Source organism: Equus asinus, chromosome 6 (assembly GCF_041296235.1).
Source record: "Equus asinus isolate D_3611 breed Donkey chromosome 6, EquAss-T2T_v2, whole genome shotgun sequence".
NCBI lineage: Eukaryota > Metazoa > Chordata > Mammalia > Perissodactyla > Equidae > Equus > Equus asinus.
In genome coordinates, this window is record NC_091795.1 from 75,542,760 (window position 1) to 75,568,208 (window position 25,449).

Genomic DNA, 25,449 nt, shown 5'->3' on the forward strand with positions numbered 1-25,449 from the left:
AGACCACTTAAGTCACAATACTGAGGACCAAGTAGAGTATTTTTTTTAAAAGCTCCCATGGTGATTCTAACGAACAACCAAGGCTGAGAACCACCACCCTTGTGCCATTTCCCCAGTCTTACTGCTCTCTCTCCTACTTCATAAATCAAAGTAAAAGTACAGACACAAATCATAAAGATTTAAATTCCTGGCACCCACAATAAATCTCAAAGAAGACATTCTTATCTGCTCCACCCTAACATTTCCATCATTTCTTCTAAAAAGTAAACGTACTATTTATCTCCTTTAAAATGCATCCCTGACCCCCATCAGGCTATCAGCAGATTTCTCAGCAGAAACTTTACAGGCTAGAAGAGAGTGGAATGATATATTCAAAAATCTGAAGGACAAAAATCTACAGCCGAGAATTCTCTACCCAGCGAAAATATCCTTCAAATACGATGGAGAAATAAAAACGTTCCCAGATAAACAAAAATTAAGGGAGTTCATTGCCACAAAACCTCCTCTTCAGGAAATCCTCAGGAAAACCCTCATTCCTGAAAAATCCAAAAAAGGAAAGGGGCTACAAAACCAAGAGCAGAGGAGATAAGTAGAAGGACAACAACAGAGAGTAGCAGCTCTACATCAGAACAGATTAAACCATGGGACGAGAAACAAAGGAAACTGAAGAAAACCGGAAAACAAGACACAAAATGGGAGTGGTAGGCCCCCACGTCTCAATAATCACTCTAAATGTAAATGGACTGAACTCCCCAATCAAAAGACACAGAGTGGCAGGATGGATCAAAGAACAAGATCCAACAATATGCTGCCTCCAGGAAACACACCTCAGCCCCAAAGACAAACACAGACTCAGAGTGAAGGGATGGAGAACAATACTCCAAGCTAATAATGAACAAAAGAAAGCAGGTGTCGCTATACTAATATCAGACAAGGTAGATTTCAAAGCAAAACAGATAAAGAAAGATAAAGAGGGACAGTATATAATGATAAAAGGGACTCTCCACCAAGAAGACATAACACTTATAAATATATACGCACCCAACACAGGAGCACCAAAATTTGTAAAGCAACTCTTAATAGAACTAAAAGAAGACATCAACAACAATACAATAATAGTAGGGGACCTCAACACACCATTAACACCAATGGACAGAACATCCAGACAGAAAATCAACAAGGAAATAATAGAATTAAATGAAAAACTAGACCAGATGGACTTAATAGATATATATAGAACACTTCATTCAAAAACAGCAGGTTACACATTCTTCTCAAGTGCACATGGAACATTCTCAAGGATTGACCATATTTTGGGAACCAAAGCAAACATCAATAAATACAAGAGAGTTGAAATAATATCAAGCATCTTTTCTGATCATAATGCTATTAAACTAGAAATCAACTACAAGAAAAAAGCAGAGAAAGGTGCAAAAATGTGGAGACTAAACAACACGCTTCTCAACAAACAATGGATCATTGAAGAAATTAAAGAAGAAATCAAATATTATCTGGAGACAAATGAAAATGAGAACACGACATACCAAATCATTTGGGATGCAGCAAAAGCAGTCCTAAGAGGGAAATTCATCGCAATACAGGCTCACCTCACTAAACAAGAAAAAGCTCACATAAGCAACCTCAAACGACACCTAACGGAACTAGAAAAAGAAGAACAAACAAAGCCCAGAGTCAGTAGAAGGAGGGAAATAATAAAAATAAGAGCAGAAATAAACGATATTGAAACAAAAAAGACAATAGAAAGGATCAATGAAACAAAGAGTTGGTTCTTCAAAAGAATTAACAAAATTGACAAACCCCTAGCCAGACTCACCAAGAAAAGAAGAGAGAAAGCGCAAATTAATAAAATGCATCCCTGATTTAACATACTCAAACTAGATCACAATGACTTCTTTTTAGGAGCACTGCCCTTGTCGCAAACCGTTTTACACAGCAATTACTTTATTCTTTTTGTTATTTGTACCTCTACTATCTCCTCTTCTATACCCAAGGAGTTTATCGTAACTTTTTTGTATACCTTATATTTGAAGTGCTAGAGTTTACAAAGAATTTCTACATTCATTATTTTATCAGATGATGAAGCAGTCTGGACAAGAATTACCAACCCATTTTAAAGATGGTAACTCAGAAAGTGTCTTGCCAAAGGCACCTTTTGCATAAGGCCATGAGCAGTACAGTGAATGTATCAGAGAGTTACCTCCCACCCACATCCCCACTGTTCTCACATACTATGTTACAGAAACTTATGATTAATTATATCCTATCTATAGTTATAGCCAAGATCCTAAGGACAGAGTATGAGATGTTCAACATCTTAAGTACTGTTACGACTACAGATTTCCAATTAAACAACAAGGATATAATAGGCACACCCTTACCTCTGCTCCCTCCCAAGCTCCCACTGGAAAGACAGTAAACAAAGGAAGAGGGCATAAAAGAACCCACAAATACAAAAAAAAAAAAAAGTGAGGAGATGACTGCAACAAAATTTTTGAAGTGGGAGGGTAGACAGAAGAGTTCCACCATAAAAATCTCAAAGCCAGGTACATGGGACTGGGGAAGATCCAAGACAGCGGCGTGAGCAGACTTTTTTGTCTCTCCCCCTTCGAATCTACAACTAATTGGACATTCATCGCTTGACAAAGGATATTTATATAGCATCTCAGGACATCGGAGAGACCCACACTGCTATACATCGGAAGGTGGACGTACTTCCCTCCGGGAGGTGGTGGAGACAGGTGAAAACTCTCCGACCCTGACCCCCGAACAGCCTAGAGCCTGCGGGCGGCTTTCTTCCAGCGGACGCCCCCAGAACATCGCCGCACGCCAAGGGCAGGAGGGAGTGCACACCAGAGGAGCGACAGTGGAAACAGGTGAACAGAGCCCTACCTAAGCGCCCCGCAATTATACCTGAGCCCAGAGGGAAGCTCCAGAGTTACACACCAGAGGCGGTGGGGAAAAACCCTACCCGCCATTAGCGGAGAGGCGCCGCCCAGCATCCACAACGCCTGGGGGCTCCCGGAGAGAATCCCAAACAGCCCGCCGGCCCGCCGGCTGCCGCCACTGGCTCCACTGACCGGGCTTTCGCCCAGGAGGGGCTCGGGACTACCGGAGATCTCCTGGGTGAGCACCGGGGCTGGGTGGAGCTCCAGCGGCTGGCAACACAGCCCAGGTGAGAAACTCTAGAGTTCCATCCTGGCAGCAGGCAGAGTCTTTACGGGCCATTATCAGAGAGGCCTCGCCCAGCATCCACAACACCGGGAGGGTCCCAAAGAGGAGAATCCCAGGCAGGGCAGCCGCCGACCAGCTGCCACTGAACTCAAGGTATCCAGCTATCCCCCAGACAGGGCAATGGGCTCCCCGAGATCCTAGGGGAGAGGACTGGGGCTGGGTGGAGTTCCAGCAACCCAGCTCTGTGGCCCGGGGGAAACTCTAGTCTCACAGAAGCCTCAGCGATATCCTCTGCACAGTACGAGTAGAGAGCACCCACCCAGCAACCACAAAGCTGGAAGACACTGGGACAAAAGTAGCACAGCTAGGCGAGCTAACCACAGACTGTAGAAAACGCCCATAGCTCTGCTGTGACCTACAGTGGACAAGCGAGATTTTGTAGGCACCGACAGTGACAGAGCTGCAAATATAAGTGATCCTGCCCCTGGCTGGTGGGAAAGCCCATAACACCGCTGCAGACCCTAAGGAGGGAGCACGTCTAGGTGGTCTGCAACAGTAGGCACCAGCAGTCTGAAGCCCCCCTGTGACGGCCTCCACAGCTGAAGAGGGAACCCACAGGATCACTGTGACTGCGAGGAGGGGCCCAGGCCCAGTTAGCAACAGCTGATAGGGTTCCTGGTTGGAGCAGTATAAACAGCTGTCCCCCCACCACACCAGTAGAAACAAGTGGAAGCAGTAACTAAATTCTATCTCTATGCGGAGACACAAATCTACACCATCAAGCAATATGAAAAAATATATTAAATCTCCAGAACAGAAGGATAATGACAAACACACAGAAAACAATCCCAAAGACAATGAAATATACAACCTAAATGATGATGACTTCAAAACAGCCATCATTAAAAAACTCAATGAGTTAAAAGAGAATTCAGATAGACAACTCAACAAGTTCAGGAGCTATGTCACAAAAGAGTTCAATACTATAAAGAAGAACCAAACAGAAATACTGGAAATGAAGAACACAATAGAGGAGATTAAGAAAAATCTAGACGCACTGAACAGTAGGGCCAATAATATGGAGGAAAGAATTAGCAATTTGGAAGATAGGAATATAGAAATGCTGCAGGCAGAGGAGGAGAGAGAGCTAAGACTAAAAAGAAATGAAGAAACTCTCCGAGAATTATCTGACACAATTAGGAAATGTAACCTAAGGATGATAGGTATACCAGAGGGAGAAGAAAGGGAGAAGGGGGCAGAAAGCCTATTCAAAGAAATAATGGCTGAGAACTTCCCAAACCTGGGGAGAGAGATGGAACTTCATGTGACAGAAGCCAATAGATCTCCAAACTTTATCAATGCAAGTAGACCAGCCCCAAGACATATAGTAGTGAAGCTAGCAAAAGTCAGCGACAAGGAGAGAATACTAAGGGCAGCCAGGCAGAAGAAATTAACCTACAAAGGAACCCCCATCAGGCTTTCAGCAGATTTCTCAGCAGAAACTTTACAGGCTAGAAGAGAGTAGAATGATATATTCAAAAATCTGAAGGACAAAAACCTGCAGCCGAGAATTCTCTACCCAGCAAAAATATCCTTCAAATACGATGGAGAAATAAAAACTTTCCCAGATAAACAAAAATTAAGGGAGTTCATTGCCACCAAACATCCTCTTCAAGAAATGCTCAGGAAAACCCTCATTCCTGAAAAATCAAAAAAAGGAAAGGGACTACAAAACCAAGAGCAAAGGAGATAAGTAGAAGGACAACAGAGAGTAGCAGCTCTCCATCAGAACAGACTAAACCATGGGACGAGAAACAAAGGAAATTGAAGAGAACCGGAAAACAAGACATAAAATGGCAGTGGTAGGCCCCCACATTTCAATAATCACACTAAATGTAAATGTATTGAACTCTCCAATCAAAAGACACAGAGTGGCAGGATGGATCAAAGAACAAGATCCAACAATATGCTGCCTCCAGGAAACACACCTCAGCCCCAAAGACAAACACAGACTCAGAGTGAAGGGATGGAAGACAATACTCCAAGCTAATAATGAACAAAAGAAAGCAGGTGTCGCTATACTAATATCAGACAAAGTAGACTTCAAAGCAAAACAGATAAAGAAAGACAAAGAGGGACAGTATATAACGATAAAAGGGGCTCTCCACCAAGAAGACATAACACTTGTAAATATATACGCACCCAACACAGGAGCACCAAAATTTGTAAAGCAACTCTTAATAGAACTAAAAGAAGACATCAACAACAATACTATAATAGTAGGGGACCTCAACACCCCATTAACACCAATGGATAGAACATCCAGACAGAAAATCAACAAGGAAATTATAGAATTAAATGAAAAATTAGACCAGATGGACTTAATAGATATATATAGAACACTTCATCCAAAAACAGCAGGCTACACATTCTTCTCAAGTGCACATGGAACATTCTCAAGAATAGACCATATTTTGGGAAACAAAGCAAGCATCAATAAATACAAGAGAGTCGAAATAATACCAAGCATCTCTTCTGATCACAATGCTATGAAACTAGAAATCCACTACAAGAATAAAGCAGACAAAGGTACAAAAATGTGCAGACTAAACAACACACTACTGAAGAAACAATGGATTACTGAAGAAATTAAAGAAGAAATCAAATATTATCTGGAGACAAATGAAAATGAGAACACGTCATACCAAATCATTTGGGATGCAGCAAAAGCAGTCCTAGGAGGGAAATGCATCACAATACAGGCTCACCTCACAAAACAAGAAAAAGCTCACATAAGCAACCTCAAACGACACCTAACAGAATTAGAAAAAGAAGAACAAACAAAGCCCAGAGTCAGTAGGAGGAGGGAAATAATAAAAATAAGAGCAGAAATAAACGATATAGAAACTAAAAAGACAGTAGAAAGGATCAATGAAACAAAGAGTTGCTTCTTTGAAAAAATTAACAAAATCAACAAACCCTTGGCCAGATTCACCAAGAAAAGAAGAGAGAAATCTCAAATAAATAAAATTAGGAATGAGAGAGGAGAAATCACAACAGATACCAAAGAAATACAAGGGATCATAAGAGAATACTATGAAAAACTATATGCCAACAAATTGAACAACCTAGAAGAAACGGACAAATTCCTGGACTCTTACAACCTCCCCAAACTCAACCAGGAAGAAATGGAGAATCTGAATAGGCCAATCACAAGTAAAGAAATAGAAACAGCAATCAAAAACCTCCCCAAAAATAAGAGTCCAGGACCAGACGGCTTCTCTGGAGAATTCTACCAAACATTCAAAGAAGATTTAATACCTATCCTTCTCAAACTATTCCAGAAAACTGAGGAAGATGGAGTACTCCCTAACACATTCTATGAAGCCAACATCACTCTGATCCCCAAACCTGACAAGGACAACACAAAGAAGGAGAACTACAGGCCAATATCACTGATGAACATAGATGCAAAACTCCTCAACAAAATTCTGGCAAACCGATTACAGCAATACATCAAAAAGATTCTACACCATGATCAAGCAGGATTTATACCAGGGACACAGGGATGGTTTAACATCTGCAAGTCAATCAACGTGATACACTACATTAACAAAATGAGAAACAAAAACCACATGATCTTCTCAATAGATGCAGAGAAAGCACTCAACAAGATCCAACGCCCATTTATGATAAAAACCCTCAATAAAATGGGTATAGAAGGAAAGTACCTCAACATAATAAAGGCCATATATGACAAACCCACAGCCAACATCATACTCAACGGACAAAAACTGAAAGCCATCCCTCTGAGGACAGTAACAAGACAAGGGTGCCCACTTTCACCAATCCTATTCAACATAGTACTGGAGGTGTTGGCCAGAGCAATTCGGCAGGAAAAAGAAATAAAAGGAATCCAAATAGGCAATGAAGAAGTAAAACTCTCGCTGTTTGCAGACGACATGATCTTATATATAGAAAACCCCAAAGAATCCATAGGAAAACTATTAGAAACAATCAACAGCTACAGCAAAGTTGCAGGGTATAAAATCAACATACATAAATCAGTAGCATTTCTATACACTAACAATGAACCAACAGAAAAAGAACTCAAGAACTCAATCCCATTCACAATCGCAACGAAAAGAATAAAATACCTTGGGATAAATTTAACCAAGGAAGTGAAAGATTTATACAATGAAAACTACAAGACTTTCTTGAAAGAAATTGACGACGACATAAAGAGATGGAAAGACATTCCATGCACATGGATTGGAAGCATAAACATAGTTAAAATGTCCATACTACCTAAAGCAATCTACAGATTCAACGTTATCCCAATCAGAATCCCAAGGACATTCTTTACAGAAATTGAACAAAGAATCCTAAAATTCATATGGGGCAGCAAAAGACTGTGAATTGCTAAAGAAATCCTGAGTAAGAAAAACAAAGCCGGAGGCATCACAATCCCCAATTTCAAAACATACTACAAAGCTACAGTGATCAAAACAGCATGGCACTGGTACAAAAACAGGTCCACAGATCAATGGAACAGAATTGAAAGCCCAGAGATAAAACCACACATCTATGGACAGCTAATCTTTGACAAAGGAGCTGAGGGCCTACAATGGAGAAAAGAAAGTCTCTTCAATAAATGGTGCTGGGAAAACTGGACAGCCACATGTAAAAGAATGAAAATCGACCATTCTTTTTCACCATTCACAAAAATAAACTCAAAATGGATCAAAGACCTAAAGATTAGGCCTGAAACAATAAGTCTTCTAGAAGAGAATATAGGCAGTACACTCTTTGACATCAGTTTCAAAAGAATCTTTTCGGACACTATAACTCCTCAGATGAGGGAAACAATAGAAAGAATAAACAAATGGGACTTCATCAGACTAAAGAGCTTCTTCAAGGCAAGGGAAAACAGGATTGAAACAAAAAAACAGCCCACTAATTGGGAAAAAATATTTACAAGCTACTTATCCGACAAAGGATTAATATCCATAATACACAAAGAACTCACACAGCTTAACAACAAAAAAACAAACAACCCGATCAAAAAATGGGCAGAGGACATGAACAGACATTTCTCCAAAGAAGATATAAGTATGGCCAACAGACACATGAAAGGATGTTCATCATCACTAATCATCAGGGAACTACAAATCAAAACTACACTAAGATATCACCTTACACCCGTTAGATTGGCAAAAATATCCAAAACCAAAGTGACAAATCTTGGAGAGGTTGTGGAGAAAAAGGAACCCTCATACACTGTTGGTGGGAATGCAAACTAGTGCAGCCACTATGGAAAACAGTACGGAGATGTCTCAAAAAGTTAAAAATAGAAATACCCTATGACCCAGCTATCCTACTACTGGGTAGCTATCCTAAGAACCTGAAATCAGCAATCCCAAGAATCCCCTGCACCCCTATGTTCATCGCAGCATTATTTACAATAGCCAAGACGTGGAACCAACCTAAATGCCCAGAAACTGATGACTGGATAAAGAAGATATGGTATATATACACAATGGAATACTACTCAGCCATAAAAAAGGACCAAATTGTTCCATTCACATCAACATGAATGGACCTTGAGGGTATTACGTTAAGCGAAATAAGCCAGACAGAGAAAGACGAACTCTATATGACCCCACTTATAGGTGGAAGTTAACATACAGACATGGAGAACCGATCAGTGGCTACCAGGGAAAAGGGGGGGTGGGGGGAGGGCACAAAGGGTGAAGTGGTGTACCCACAACATTACTAACAATAAAGTACAACTGAAATCTCACAAGGTTGTAATCTATCATAATCTTAATAAAACAAAAAAATCTTAAAGCCAGGGAACAGCCCTGTGGTCGGGTGGTTAAGGTTCAGCAGGCTCCGCTTCATCAGCCAGGGTTTGCGGGTTCAGATCCCAGGTACAGAGCTACTCTACTCATCAGCCATACTATGGAGGCATCCCATATGCAGAGTAGAGAGGAAGATGGGCACAGATGTTAGGTCAGGGCTAATCTTCCTGAAGCAAAAAGAAGAGGAGGACTGGCAACGGATGTTAGCTCAGGATGAATCTTCCTCACAGGAAAAAAAAATCTCAAAACTAAGCCAGTAGGGAGGAAAGCCTAAAGTCTGCATACTGCAGTATTTTTCAAACTACATGTATAATAAGTCTAAAATAAAAATTACTTAAAATAGCTTTTTGCAATATTTTATCAATTAATTGATACTAAAAACATAGCTCCTATCATAGTAGCGCCCTAAATTTTTTACCTTAAACTGGGAGTTCTTGTACTTAGAAATATGGGAGCCATCACTCGGGAGGAGCAGGTCCAAGATTCTCAGGCTCTCTCATCACTCCCTCTCTCGTGCTTTGTACTCTAATACCAAACTGCTTATAACAAATACTACCTGCTTCATGCCTCTACTTTTGCTCATGCTGTGCCCTTTACCTGGCTAATCCCTTTTCTTTCAAGTCTCAGCTGAGGTGTCACCTCTTCTAGAAAGCATTCAAACTTGGGGGATGGGGTGGATTTCAAATTCATCTTATTGTCCCCATATGACAGACAAACAATTGTTGAAGTGAACTATATAATTAAAAACACCAATACAAAAAGTAACATTTATTGAGTGCTTATGGTGGATCAAGCAGTGTCTATGTATTAGTTAATTTAATCTTTCCAATAACCCAATGAGTTAGGCACTAATTATGAAGTGCAGAAAGAGGTTAAGCATCTTGCCTAAGGATAGAGCTAACAAGTGGTGAATCATAGACTGGAACTCAGTCTGGCTCCAGAGCCAGTATCCTCAACCACTGGACTAAGCTTTCTCTATAAATGCCAATGCCTTCCAAACCTGTATTCCCAAATCTTCAAGCTTCAACCCTGAATTTCCAAATGCCTTCTGGACATCTCTACTTGGACATCCTTCAAGAACCTCAAAATTAACACAACTGAAATCTATCTCCCTATCTTGCTTCCCAGCCTTCTCCAACAAAAGCTGCTCACCACATCTTCTTGTATTGCTTATTCAGGTTAATAAACACGATTCACCGATTCGCCCAGTTACCCAAAATAGGATCCTAAGCATGAGAAATTTTCACCGTCTCAATCTCTCATATCCCCACATTCATCAAATTATGTTGTTCCTACCTCTCAAACTAACTCTCTCATCACTTCTCACACCTGGACACTAGCTTCCAATCCTTCTAAAAACAAATTTGATCGTGTCATAACTGACAATGGCTCCCTACCACTGACATCAAGTTCAAACTTGTTCACAAAACATATGATCTTGTCCTTACCTCTCTCAGCTGCAACTCTAACGATACCCACACACACCCTAAACCCAATCCCTCTCTCCCAAAACTTCTCTGTTCCTTGAATTCACCATGTTTGTAAAGACCAACATGTCTCTGCATAAGCAAGAACCCTGGCATAAGATGATCATCTCTACAACATTCCCTCCCACATCCTCTCTTTCAAACTGATCATTAAAACAAACACCTTTGAGAAGGCTTCTCTATTTCACTCAGATTGAAGAAAGTCCTTCCTCTGTACTCACACAGCATTCTGCACATCCACAGTCATGAATCACTTAATGACAGGGATACATTCTGAGAAATGGGTCATTAGGCAATTTCACTGTTATATGAACATCACAGTGTACTTACACAAACTTAGATGGTATAGCCTACTACACACTTAGGCTATATGGCATAGCCTATTGCTCCTAGGCTACAAATCTGTACAGCATGTTACTATACTGAATATTGTAGGCAACTGTAACACAATGGTAAGTATTCGTGTATCTAAACATATCTAAGCATAGAAAAGGTACAGTAAAAATATAGTATAAAAGATAAAAAACGGTACACCGGTATAGGGCACTTACCCTAAATGGAGGCTGCAGGACTGGAAGTTGCTCTGGGTGAGTCAGTGAGTGAGCGTGAGTGAATGTGAGGGCCTAGGATATTACTGTACACTGCTGTAGACTTTAGAAACACTGTACACTTAGGCTGCCATAAATTTATTTAAAAAAATATTTCTTCAATAATAAATTAGCCTTAGCTTACTGTAACTTTTTTACTTTATAAACTTTTAAATTTTTTTAAACTTTTTGACCCTCTGGTTACCACTTAGCTTAAAACACAAACACACTGTACAGCTGTACAAAAAATATTTTTCTTTATATTCTTATTCCATAGCTTTTTTCTACTTAGAAAAATCTTTTTTTTTTTTTTTTTTTTTTACTTTTAAAACTTTTTTGTTAAAAACTAAGACACAAACACACACATTAGCCTAGGCCTACACAAGGTCAGGATCATCAATATTACTGTCTTCTGCTTCCACATTTTGTCCCACTTGAAGATCTTCAGGGGCAATACCAGGAATGGAGCTGCTATCTCCTATGATAACAACGCCTTCTTCTAGAACACCTTCTACAGGACCTCCTTGAAGCTCTTCTTGAAGACGTGTCACTCTTCAGAAATAAGTCCGTGGTGGTTTGCTTGGTTTGTTTCTTTTTTTTCATCATAAATTTGCTTTAAGCAGATAATGTACCACGAACATTCCTCTTTATTAATGAAAATCTTTCAGTATTGGGGTCCATGTTTTCAAACTTTTTAAGGAGCTTGCTGAGGTCTGCAAAGCTTCTGCTTAACCCTTAACTATAAATTTTCTTGGAGGTTCTTCTTTTTCTTCTGCAGTTTCCTTTTCTCTTGCCTATTCTTTAGCTATGCATTCCTACTCCAGTTCTAACAACTCATCAGTCAATTCCTCAGGAACCACGCAGAGGAGCTCCTCAAGGTCATCCTCATCCACACCCAGATTAAAGTTGTTTGCCATCTCAAACAAACAGCCTTGTTGATTTTTGCAACCTCCTCATTCTTGGCAAATCCTTTGAAGTCATGGATGAAGCACCTGAGTTTCTTCTTCCAGATGCTATTCATACACTCCTTGGTGACATCACCCCAAGCCCAAGCCACGTTCTTGATGCAGTCACAGATGTTGTAATCCTTCCATAATTGCATCAGTGTCTTCCCAGAGTTTTCCTCAGTTACAGCAACAGCCTGGGCAAAGAGCCTTCTCAGGCAGCAGGCCTTAGAAGCTGCTATAACTCCTGGATCCATTGCTTGGATCAAAGAGGTGGTATGTGGAGGTAGAAACATTCCTTTGATATTAGGATGATGATCACCAATAAAAGGAGGATGTCCGGGAGCATTATCAACAATAAGCAAAATCCTCAAAGGTATGCCATTCTCCAAACAGTACTCCATTTCAGTGACAGTGATATGCTTGAAGGCCCTGGGGTTCTCACTGTGCCAGACTACAAAGGGTTCCCAATATGTAGCCTGCAACATTGACCCCAAGCAAGACTGTTATCTTGTCCTTAAAAGCCTTGAACCTTGGCATTGACTTGCCCTCCTTATGAATGAAAGTCCTTTCAGGCATCCATTTCCAGAATAGGGAGGTTTCATCCATATTGAATATTGCTCTGGTAAGTAATATTCCTCCACAATCAGCTTATCTAGAGTTTCCAAAACTTCTTCAGCTGCCTTCACATCAGCACTCACAAACTCACCACTCATTTTCACATTTTGTAATGAATAATGATTCTTAAATTGTTTAAACCACCCAGAGCTAGCAGTAAATTCAACACTGTAGTCAGGTCCAGCCTTTTCTTTCAACATTGCAAACAAACTTTTTGCTTTGGCCGTGATCACCATGGTGCTGAGAGGGATACGCTTCTGTGTCTGGTCTTCAACCCAGGTCATTAGACATTTCTCCAGTCCTGACACAGCCTCTTCTCGAATTTTTGTTAGTCTCATTGCTTTCGATGAAGCAGATCCCTTAACAGCTTCTGTCACCTTGTTCTTGTTCTTCAAGATCATAGTTATGATGGAATGGGACACGCCTGACTGGCAAGCAATAACCATCACTGATTTTCAACCACTGTAATCCTTAATCACTTTTAATTTCCAGGTCAATCACTCGATGTGGCCTCTTTCTTGCAACATTAGCAGTGGATTTTGTACACTTAGGGGCCATGATGAACAAAACAACACAAGATTAAATCAAGCACAAGAGAAAATGATGCAATCAAGAGACATGATAAACACAAGATGTATGAGGCTGCTGCAAGTGTAACATGGCACACTGTTTTACAGTAAACTTTTTTTATATAAGTAGAAAGAGTATACTCTAAAACACAATAAAAAGTATAGTATAATAAATACATAAACCAGTAACATAGTCATTTATTATCAACCATTATATACATACACAACTACATGTGCTATACTTTTATATGACTGGCAGCACAACAGGTTTATTTATACCAGCATCACCACAGATACATGAGTGATGGCTCGTGCTATGACATCATGACGGTGACATCACAACAGCTATGACGTCACTAGGCTATAAGAGTTTTTCACCTCCATTAAATCTTACAAGACCACCATCATATATGCCGTCCATCGCTGACCAAAATATTGTTAGGCAGTGCAAGACTGCATATTACAGTACTTACGCTAAAATGGTTTACCTAAAAACATCACCAAGCATGCAAAGGCCCAACTGCTGTCTTAATTATTTTGTGCTCCCGTGTCTAGCAAATGTTCAATAAATGTGTGAATGAATACCAATAAAGCAGCTTTTCACGTCACCTTGCCCTTTTAACAATTTCAAGTCCAAAATCCATTAACTTATATAGTTTATCTCTCTCCCATAATACAAAAATTATTGCTCTTATGCTTATTAGATTTCAGCTGGTCACATTTTCACACACATGGAAAACTGGAAGAAAACAGAGTACTACAATTTCAATAGAATACGTGTAGCAAAAACATCTAACTACACTCAGCAACCTTTCAAATAGCCACTGCTTCCAGAAGAATAGAAAAAATCAACACTTATAAAGCACATACTATATACCAGGCACTCTTCTACACGCTTTACATATATCAACTCATTTCAATTCTCATAATCACCTTATAAGATAGATACTATTATCCTCATTTTACAGGTGAACTTCAAGATCAAACAGAAGCAAGACTTAAGCCCAAACTGTTTGGCTCCAGAGGCTGATTTCCTAGACTGCCGCCCATTAATAAGTCTATAACTACTAAAACAAAGACTAGGAGAAATTTTCTTCCAGAGTAAAACCATCTTTGAGCATTCAACAGTTAGGAAAACTTGAGTGGTAAACATAAAAATTTGGATAAACACGGAAGATCTTAAAAACACAGCAAAAATACATATTTAAAAATCTTAATATACACTCATTCTAATTAATTATAGGAAAATGTTTTGCTAGTAAAACAGCAATCTCTGACATAAGAGAGGTAATCAAGTAGCATTACTAAAGTCAGTCAACCGAAACAGAGCCAAAGTATGTACCCATAGCCCACAAAAAGATTTGCCAAATTAAGTTTTTATAGAGAACTCAGATATATCCAGAAGACGACTATCTTCTAGGGCTATTGAAATCCCAACCCTATATCATGTTTATTATGTCTCACAGAAGAATAATTGAGACTAGGAAGGCTGCATGTATCAAGGTTAGTCAGGAAATAGGAAGTGGTTTGAATCATTTACAATTCCCACAACTCAGACTTACAGGAAGATTTTACATCTTACCCAAATTAATGCATGCCTAAATCAGAAGTAGTAAGAAAAATATTTTCCACCTCTAAGAAAGTGATAAGTATGAGTTTTATCCACAAAATTTATTTCTTGAAGACTATGCAGGCTAACCTAATTAGTTTTCTATATTCCAAGACTTCCTAGAGCAGACAGCTCTGGGCTTTCAGTCTGAACAAGAAGATGTCATTTCAACAATAAATAAAAACTCACTCAATCTGAACTTCACTGCAACTGGAATACAATGATCTTTTTCTCATTTATGACCATTGTACAAACTTCTCAAATCAAATCAAAGTCAATGTCTATATAGGAAAAGGAAAAAGGGAGAAATTCATAAAGAAACGTAAAACTGGAATGTTTGTCTAAAAACACTGAGCAGCTTTGGAGTTTGCTCTTTTTCACCGTGACAGAGATCTGGAACCCACTTCAGAAACTGAAGAGACAGGGCTGGCCTGGTGGCGCAGCAGTTAAGTTCGCAGGTTCCACTTCGATGGCCCAGGGTTCACCAGTTCGGATCCCAGGTGCAGACATGGCACCACTTGGCAGGCCATGCTGCAGTAGGCATCCCACATATAAACTAGAGGAAGATGAGCGTGGATGTTAGCTCAGGGCCAGTCTTCCTCAGCAAAAAGAAGATTGGCAACAGATCTTAGCTCAGGGTTAATCTTCCTCAAAAAAAATTTAAAAAATAAAGTTAACTGTTAAAAAAAAAAAGAAACTGAAGAGACATGATTTCCTCTTACACATACACTACAATATCCGTTAACACCACACACACATATCTTCATTTACTTATGTAGATATACTACAGGGAAAATCAGTATACACAGAATAGTACTACAACAGTCTTAACTTCATTCTGACACTTAGCCACACCAACACACTAAAGATAATTATCCAAATATAATTAATATTTGTTACCAACATTTGTAGTTCCACCTACATTTGAATGATACCTATCTATCCTCTGTACATAAACAATAAGTCAGTGCACATTTTTTAAAATAATAATGAGGAGCATGGCAATACTAAGCATTCACAATGCTTAAGAGAATTAGCATTCACTGTGTACCCACTATGCATATGCCAAGCAGTGTTAGGCACTTTAAATATGTTTACCACTTAATCTTCACAACCATCCGGATTAAACATTAATCTTAATTTACAAATGAGGAAGCTGAAGTTCAGGAAGTTTAGGTAGAGAGTTAGTGAGTGAGTTGAAATTCAAAATTCAGGACTACCTAAAACTTTATGCCCATTCTCTCCACAAGCCCTCAAAAAAGCTTATACAAAAATAAACAATATAAAATGTACTGTATTTAGGGCAGGAGGAGTGCTATTTCAGGAAGCAAGAGAAAACATCACCACCAATAATTAAATAAGAAAATACTGAATAAATTAACATTACCTTACTCTTACATCAAAGCAAAAACTAGATGGTTTCTGCAGGATGGTGAAAGGGAGTAAGTCAGAAAAAATTCCTAAATAGTTCAAATTTGGGGTTAAGTTCAAAAGATTTAACAGGGAATATCAAAAGGTTTAAGAGAAAAAGAAAAAAAACGGTATTTAAAGAGATTTACAAGTAAATAAAAGAAATGGTTTTTTGAACAGTAAACACACTGTTCTGAGAACTTTACATGTATTAACACTTAATTCTCACAATTGTACATTATCATCCCCAATTTGCAAATGGGGAAACTGCAACAGAAATGTTAAGTAATTTAGTCAAGGTTACATAGTCAAACTGGGGGGGGAACAGAAACTGAGATCTTAACCCAAGCCCTCTGTCTCCAAAACCAGGCTCTTTCCTGACTGTTAGGCTAAACTGCATGAACAAACAATAGCTAAAGAGAGGGACGTATCTAGTAATATAAACAATACGGTCAAAGTCGTGTATGTAGAGCTATTTTGATTTGTAAAACCCAGAATCCACAAATAAGCTTATGAAAAGATGTTCAACATCATATGTCATTTGGGAATTGCAAATTAAAACAACAATGAGATATCACTACACACCTATTAGAATGGCCACAATCCAAAACAGTGACAACATCAAATGCTGATGAGGATATGGCGCAACGGGAACTCTCATTCATTGCTGCTGGGAATGCAAAATGGTACAGCCACTTTAGAAGACAGTTTGGCAGTTTCTTACAAAACTCAACATACTCCTATCATACAATCCAGTAGTCATGCTCCTTGGTATTTACCCAAATGAACTGAAAACATGTCCACACAAAAACCTGCACACAAATATTTATAGCATCTTTATTCGTAACTGCAACAACCTGGAAGCAACCAAGATGTCCTTCAGCAGGTGAATGGATAAACTGTGGTACATCTAGACAATGGAATATTATTCAATGCTAAACAGAAATGAGCTATCAAGCCATGAAAAGACATGGAGGAAACTTAAATGCCTATTACTAAGTGAAAGAAGCCAAACTGAAAAGGTTACTGTATGATTCCAACTATATGAGGTTCTAGAAAAGGCAAAACCACAGAGACAGAAAAAGATCAGCAGTTGCCAGGGAGTAGGGGATATGGAGGGGTGAAAAGGCAGTGCGCAGAGGATTTTTAGGGCAGTGAAATTATTCTGTATGATATGTCATATACATGTGTCAGAACCCATAGAACATACACCACCTAATGTAAACTACAGACTTTGGGTGATGATGATGTGTTAATGCAAGTTCACTGATTGTAACAAACATAGCAACCACCGTGATGCCAGATGTTGGAAGTGAGGGAGTCTGTGTGTGCAGAGGCAAGGGGCGTATGGGAATTCTGTACTTTCTGCTCAATTTTACTATGACTCTAAAACTTCTCTAAAAATAGAGTCTACTCAAGGAAAAAGGAAGCCAAAGAAGGTGTTTATTTAGCAGTCAATATGTAAGGAAGCATCCATTTAACATACTCATTAGTACATACACACCAAATCAAAAATATTTATTAATATTTTGTACTAGGCTTCCCGGGGAGGGGATATAAACAAGTTGACAAGGTTCCTTCCCAAAAGGAGTTTGAAATATAGCTAAAACGGACATCACATATTCACAAAAAGCTAAATAAAATGGAATTTAAATAGTTCAAGACAGAAAACATAACTACAAACAGTAAGTTGCTAAATTACTAAAACAGACCTTAATAGGACAATATGTGCTTAGGGGTTCAGTAGATCACTTCAGCCTAAAAGAATCAGGAAGTTAAGATTTGCTGTAGGTCTTAAAAACTGAGTGAGATGTGTCTAACTGTGTGCAGGGAACTGGTGCATCCCAAGGAAGAGGAAAACTACTGTAGTCAGGAAAGCAAATTAAACGAAGCAGTTTCACAAAACAAAATAAGGAGACAAGACTACAGAGACTGGTAGAGGCCAGAGCATGGACGTCACTCAATGCCAGGCCAAGAAGTCAGCACAGAGACAGAAATCTTAACTCTTCGACACTAACACAGAGCAAATACTTGTGTAACCTATGTAGCTACTGACAGCTCTTAATCCAATCAAAGTGTATTTATAAACATTTTATGTCAGATACAGATAATTTGAAGATATATACCGGTAGATATAGTTAAAATTCGCCATCTTTGCCACCCACCTGAATATAAAACATACAAGTCCTGCTCCCATTCTTCGATTTCCAATCTGCACTAATAGGCTACCCATAACCCTATAAACTGAACTCATCCATAAGAAACACTACTGTATCACTCAATAAAGCCCTATAGGGTTGTACCTCTCTTTATCCCCTCAAACAAAGACGTCTTTCCCCTGGGGTAGAAAAGGAGGAGGCTCACTGCCCATGAACTGGAAAGAGGAGTCATGTTAGGACCATGGTCACCACTGGCATCTTCTCCCCATTCTATTTATAGGACTGTCACCCTCTGTTAATCATTAAAAGCAAAGCTACTAAATATCTATATATTCCTGGCAAAACATAAAATGCAGCATTCTCTCCCCAATCATCTGAATAGATGACAAACACAGGACCCCACACAACCTCTGGTAATTATTAATAAACTGCACTTCTCGTATAAAAAAACATTTCAGAATTTGTTCACTGTTACTTTCAAAGTTTTCCTGTAATCCTCCTATTTTGTTTGCCATAAACTCTTCTACACATTTTTAATCACATACTCAATCCTCAATGCCTGGGAATCTGCAATTGTATCCACCAATCTCATACTTTCTTAATTAACAAATGCCCCAACATACCCCAACTAAGCTATCCCAAATCAGTGCTATGTTTTATTCATCTACCTTTACACTTATACACCTAAAACCCTCCCCTTTAGTGATCTACCATTAGAGTGACTATTTTCTTCCCTTTCACGAATAGGCACATACATATGTATCCAATTTCCCCAACCATTTATAACAAACTCTAGCATACATTATTTTTCTCAAACATGGCCTCCAGACAAAAAGCACGCCATGAGATTCCTCTCTCTACCAAAAACATTTTAAAACTTCTAATGTGGCTTCTTCTAGAAATCCAAAGACATATACTATGATAACACTTATTCAAAGTTTAAAATCATGAAAGACATTAGACATTTTTTAAAGATTCAAGCACATACTAAAAAACACGAACACATAGGAAAATGACAAAATCAAATGAAGGATTATGCTCATGGAGGAGGGAGGGTTGGAGGAATGCACTCCAGGAGGGACATAGGAGGCCTCAACTCTATTTGTAATGTTTTGTTTCTTAAACTGGGATACATGTTCATCAAAATTATTCTTTATATCTTTCCATATATGAAATACTTTTAGGTGAGTTTAAGAAGAAAGATATCCAATTACTAATGAGTATCTTTTTCTCATACATAGTGACAAGCTGTAATGTCCACATCGTGGTAAGTGCTCACTGCTACATCTAGGACGCCCCTCCTGTCCATTACCTAAGACAAGAAAAGAAAAATTACAAGCGTACAACCCAAAACTTTCCCTTAGACATTATCTTAGATGTACTACAGGCTTATATTCTATTGCTATACACAATCCATTTCTTTCACAATTCTCTCATCAACAAAAATTAAATCCTGTGTCCCTAAATTGCCATCTACTCTTAAGCGTCTTATTACTTACACAGTAACTAGAATAACAACCTTTCATTATTTGTCTATGTTAAAATACAAGTGAATTGGCAGACTGCCTAACTACTTCCACTTGGCTAAATGGAGAAAGGTGGATATATCATATCTCAGTGCATGAGTCTAAGTCACTCATACAGTAACTTTTCAATCTCAGCCTATAGCATCTAAATTAAGCCACTCATCATTTAACCGCAAATGAAATGTCCATCTCAGCCAAATGTAACTTGGCCACGGCAATTCCAAAACACTCCACTCCAGTCCACTGAGCGTTCACCTCATACATACTATAAGTCCCCTCCCCGGACCAACGTTTAAACCACCCAGAACTGCTCTCCTCCATTGGAGAGACTCAGACATACCTCCCAATCCCAACCTTCGGCTTGCTGGGGCAAAACAAGTAGAGAGGACCTGAAATGTCACCTCATTCTGAACCCAAATAAATCTATAGTTCATACACTGCAGATCATGAGTTTCTCGTCGTCGGGGGGTAGAAGTTGGAATCCCCGAGCTAAGAGACAAGGTCTAGTCTTCCACGGCGTCCGCCAGAGTCCTAAAGTCATCGACGGGACAGTTCAGGCAGCTGGCCCGCCTACTTCCCTCCCCACCCCCACTCCGGGCCCACCCCACCCCCATCCCGGGCGCGAAGCACGCTGTACATCCCAGCACCTGCGCGTCCCAGAACAGCCGAGTATCCACTTCTCTCCACCGGAGGGGAGGGCTTGGATGCCGGCTCGGTCGCTCGCCACCGGCCTCTCAAGTTGGGCCCAACCCTGCGACCCTTTCGCTTTCTAATCTAGCCGAAGGCAGTACCGACACCTTCTCCAGGACCTACCCGGAGGCCTGGCCTTCTCGGGGGCCGAGCCCCGAGGCCTCCTTACCTCTCCCGGAGGACCAACCTACAACCGGACGCCCAAGGCCCGAAAGGCAACTCCCACCCCTCCCCGACTCGCCAGTCCTTCCTTCCCAGCTGCAGCCGCTGAAAAAGCCAAGTCCTAAGGTCCTCCTCCATCAGCTTCCGGGCTTCGCTTCACAGCCAGGCCTGAGCCCCTACCCCTGCTCTCTGCCACCCTGCTCCCGTCACGCCGCTTCCCCTCCTCCGGAGGCCAAGCCCCGGGGCTGGGCGGCTTCTTTCCCCGGCATCCCGCGGGCCCGGCTCCTCCCGCGGCCGGCCCGGTACCCGCCCGGCGTGCCGCACACTCACCGCTGAGCGCCGAGGCCTGCAGGGTGGCCCCCGAGGTGCCGTCGATGACTTTGATGGTCCCGCGACTGGTGACGGCCAGGATGGCGTTGAGCGCCGGGTGGTAGGAGAGGCTGTGCAGCCCGTCGGCGTCGCAGCGCATGCAGCCGTCCCGCAGCACCAGCCACTCCGAGACCCCGGCCGCCCCCGCCCCCGCCGCCGAGGAGCAGCCCGGGCCCGAGGCCGCCGCAGCCGCAGCCGCCATCTTCCGGCCTGCGCTCAGCACAATCACACTGGGAAGCGGCTCAGTGACAGTCCCGGGAGGTGCAGCACCACCGCCAGTCACCATCCGGGGCCAGGGGGCAAGCGGAGCGCGTTAGCCGGAAGTGAAGTCAGGCGCCGGCACGCACGCGGGACGTCGGCCGCGCGCCCGGAGGGGCCAAGCTCGGAGGGAGGCTGGCGGGGGAGGGGGCGAGGGAGCGAAAGAGGCGGAACCCCGGGCGGGGGCGGCCGGCGGGCGGAGGGAGCATGCGCGGGAGGGCTCGCGCGTGCCACGCGCCGCTGGTCCGGCCAGCTCCGGGTCCGCAACGTGCCAGTTTCTTTTTCTGAGCCCGGGAGTGGTCGCTGCCTGGGCTCCGCCCCGCTCTCCTGTTCCTGACGGGGTGGGGAAGTGGGGTTCTGTGTATTTCCGCTAGGCGGGGGTTCCGGCCCTTTTGACCTGTCTGAGGTGGCCTGAGGCCCTTTGCTGCGGTTCCAGCTGCCCTCGGACGGTTCCCACGACACGTGGTGCAGCTGTTTGCCCGGGGTCGGAAGCCGACCTCAGGGTCTGGGCCGCTGCTCTAGTCCGAGAATAAGCCGTCTGAAAAACCTCTACTCTGAGTTTGGAGAAACCGAACAACTTCCCCAAGCCCGTGACTATTACAATGCCCCGCCCATCCGCAAATCTTTGTGTTCAACAAAAGTGCCAGATAAGAGGTGCTGCAAGCATATAACTAAGCTTAGTTTGTCTATCCACATTCCAAACAATTCAGGTTATGCGAATGGTTAATAGGTGTGTGTGGGTGTTGTCGGGTGAGAAAGGACTGTAATAAATTTACTAATAATCCCCCTTTGGAGAATAACAATGCATTTTTTTTTTACTTTTTGTTTCGAAATAATTATTAGATTCACAGTTAGTTGCAGCTATAGTACTGACCTCTGTACTGTGGGTTTTGCCTTCCCGAAACCCATAACCCCCATCTATGAGAAAAACATTGGACAAACCTAAATTGAAGGACATGCTGTAACATACCTGACCAATACTTCTCAAAGATAGAGAAGTCCAGCTTACCCAGTTTCCCCCAACGGTTACATGTTGCATAATTTTAGTACACTATCAAACGCGAGGGTTTGATATTTACATGATATGTGTACAGTTCTGTGTCATTTTATTACGTGTACATTCCTGCAGTGCAATCAAGATGTACAGAACTGTATGTTCTGTGTATTTGGGATCATTATCTTGGAAAGCCTAATTTCCTCTTCCTTAAAACCTAATCAAAGTGCTGTTGCGACCAGGAAGAATAATTTGTAAAATGTGTAGAACAACATCTGACATACAGTAGGTGCTCAAGAAAAGTTATGAAAGTTAATTGCCTGCCTTTGTTCCTGCAGACTTCCTTCAGGAAATCTTCATGGATTATCCCAACTACGTCTTAAACCTTTTACTCATATGCAAAATTGTATTTATATAATCTATTCATTCCATTTTGGAATGGCAAATATGCCATTTTTATCTGATATTTTGAGGCAACATAGAATAAAGTAGAAGAATACCCAGGTATTAAAGTCTAAATGAATGATTTTGAGTCACTGTGGCTTCATTTATCAGCTCTATCTGTGAACCTGGGCAAGTCACTCACACATTCTGAGAATGTTTCACCAAGTGTCAAACGGAGATGATAAAGTTCTTTGTCCTAGTTAGGTTTGTTACAAGTGCTTGTGAATATGGAAACACAGTTAAATGGCTCGTCCAAGGTCTCACAGCTTGTAAGGAGGTGGTAACAGCAAGCTAGAGTTTGAACTCACGATTTGACTCCAGAACCCGTGCTCATAACTTAACCCTCTTGCTCAGCACTTCAGCATCTTGAGGTAAATAAAGGAGTGCAGATAATCAAGTCTAAATGTCCCTGGGGGTGTCCTCCTGAAACAGCTTTTTAAATCTCAGGACACAAGCAGAAACTGTAAAATCTGCCATTTGAAAGTTTTTTCCCTCAAGACCCATTTGAGCCAAACTTTTCCATTAGTCCGAAAGGTTCCCCTGAATAGGCCTCGCAAGCAGATCAAGTCCCCCACCTTATTGACAAGGAAAACAAACTAGTACCTGAAAACTAAGTTTAAACTCAGTGTGCTTTACTGTTGTACTACATTGAAAAGAGTTGGGGCATAATTTTGTCTGTTAGCCTGTTACTTTCTTTTTTTGATTGGGAAAAAAAGATTTCTTCTCTATGAATTTAGATTGCTTTCACCTGTAAACCAGCATTCTCCAAAGCTAATTACCCAGATGTTCTGAAGTAAAACACATAATCAGAGAAATTTGGGAAGCAACCCCCCTATATTATTCCTCTTGGGAGATTTATAATACACATTAGCATAACAAAAGCTTTGAGACCTCCTCTGGTAAAGAATCCTATCTAACCTTCTTTAACTAGCATTTCACAAACTCATATGACTGTAGAATCCTGCAAAACAGTGTCTCAGTGAGCACTCTTTAATGTAACTTGTTCCTTGTTTTTGAGAGTGTGTATTTTTGTTTGAGCACTGGCTGAGACCTGAAAGACTGCAGTTAAGTGTTTCAGGACACCAGTTAAGGTTCCTTGAAGTGATCAGAAAAATGAAACTGGGCAAGACTGGGTGAAGTTCAACATCAGCTGTGTTGTTGATGTCTTCCTGCACGTGGAGTTAAGAGCAAATCCTTTTGAGGGCCTCCAACCAAGCCATTCTGGGCATAGGTGGTGATCACCTAAAGGAAGTAGAAATTCCCACTAACAATCATCTGGAAAGAGGAATTTGCTGGAATCAGAAATGTGGACACAGAAAGTAGGCCTGATTGACACAGAAAAACATTTGACAAAATCCAACACCTATTCAAGGAAAAAACAATTCTCAGCAAACTAAAAATAGAGGAAAATTACCTCAACTTGATAAAAAGCATCTACAAAAAACCTACAGCTAACAGCATACTTAACGGCAAAAGACTGAAATCATTCCCTCTAAAATCAGGGACAAGTCAAGAACATCCACTTTCATCACTCTTTTTCAACAAGTACTGGAAGTTCTGGAACTTAATGGAAGTCACTACAACAAGGCAAGAAAAATAAACAAAAAGCAAAGAGAGAGAAAGAGCAGAGTTTTTCATTCCTGCCCCTCTCTCTCCCTTGTGCAACCACTGGGAATAGGGACCAGTCTTTAGGAGAAGGATTTGAGGCTGAGGCCTAAAAGAGACGAGTTGCCCCAGAACTACAGATGACGATTAGCAGAAGAGTAAGCAGGGGCTCTGGTTGAGTGGAGACCTGTGTCTGGAGCTACATAGGAGCAGAGAGAGAGGCAAAACTGACTCTGGAGCTTACGGAACAAACACTGTCCCTGAAGATTCCCTGATAAGTACCAAGAGGACTCTGAATGGGTGGCTGAGGTCATGCAATGGGAGCTAGGATTTGGACACATTTGTGACACACTCCTGGAAAATCCCACAATACACAAACACAATTGAGCCATATACAAACATTGCATAAAAGAAATGCTTGATGTAATAAGGGAATCTAAATTTAGGAAAAAAAAAAAAAACTTCGATGACAATAAACGAATCACTAAACCAAAAAAAAATAATTAGAAATCATCACCCTAATGCTCAAATTAATTAACTTCCCTACTGAAGTTTACAGCGAGATTTGCTTTGTCCCAAAGCAGACTATGATAAAGTTCTAATGATTTCTAAAGGAAAGGCTGATTGCCTAGGAATTCCTTCTATCTGACCTGATATTGACAAGCAGTATGCGTATCATTAAAATTCACTCTGAGGACAAAACCACAAGGAGATACCACTTCACACTCACTAGGATGGCTACTATCAAAAACAAACAACCAACCAAAAAATGCAGAAAATAAGTGTTGGCAAGGATGTGGAGAAATTGGAATCTGTGCACTGTGGATGAGAATGTAAAATAGTACAAGTGCTGTGGAAAACAGTATGGCTGTTCCTCAAAAAATTAAAAATAGAACTACCATCTGATCCAACAATTCCATTTCTGGGTATATACTCAAAAGAATTGAAAGCAGGGTCTCGAA

The 25,449-nt window shown here is 40.9% G+C and overlaps 1 protein-coding gene across 17 annotated transcripts in view; it reads right to left on the reverse strand.

Moving 5' to 3' along the window:
• BIRC6 (baculoviral IAP repeat containing 6) overlaps window positions 1-21,765 on the reverse strand; it is a 223,946-nt gene extending 202,181 nt beyond the window's left edge. For all 17 annotated transcript variants that reach the window (XR_011504108.1, XR_011504109.1, XR_011504110.1 and 14 more), the window contains exon 1: window positions 21,148-21,765. Coding sequence is in view for 14 of the 17 variants with exons in the window: in XM_070512298.1 (XP_070368399.1) it covers window positions 21,148-21,472 (325 nt within the window). In the remaining 3 variants the exon portion in view is untranslated. The remainder of the gene's footprint in view (window positions 1-21,147) is intronic.
• Between the last annotated feature and the right edge of the window lie 3,684 nt (window positions 21,766-25,449).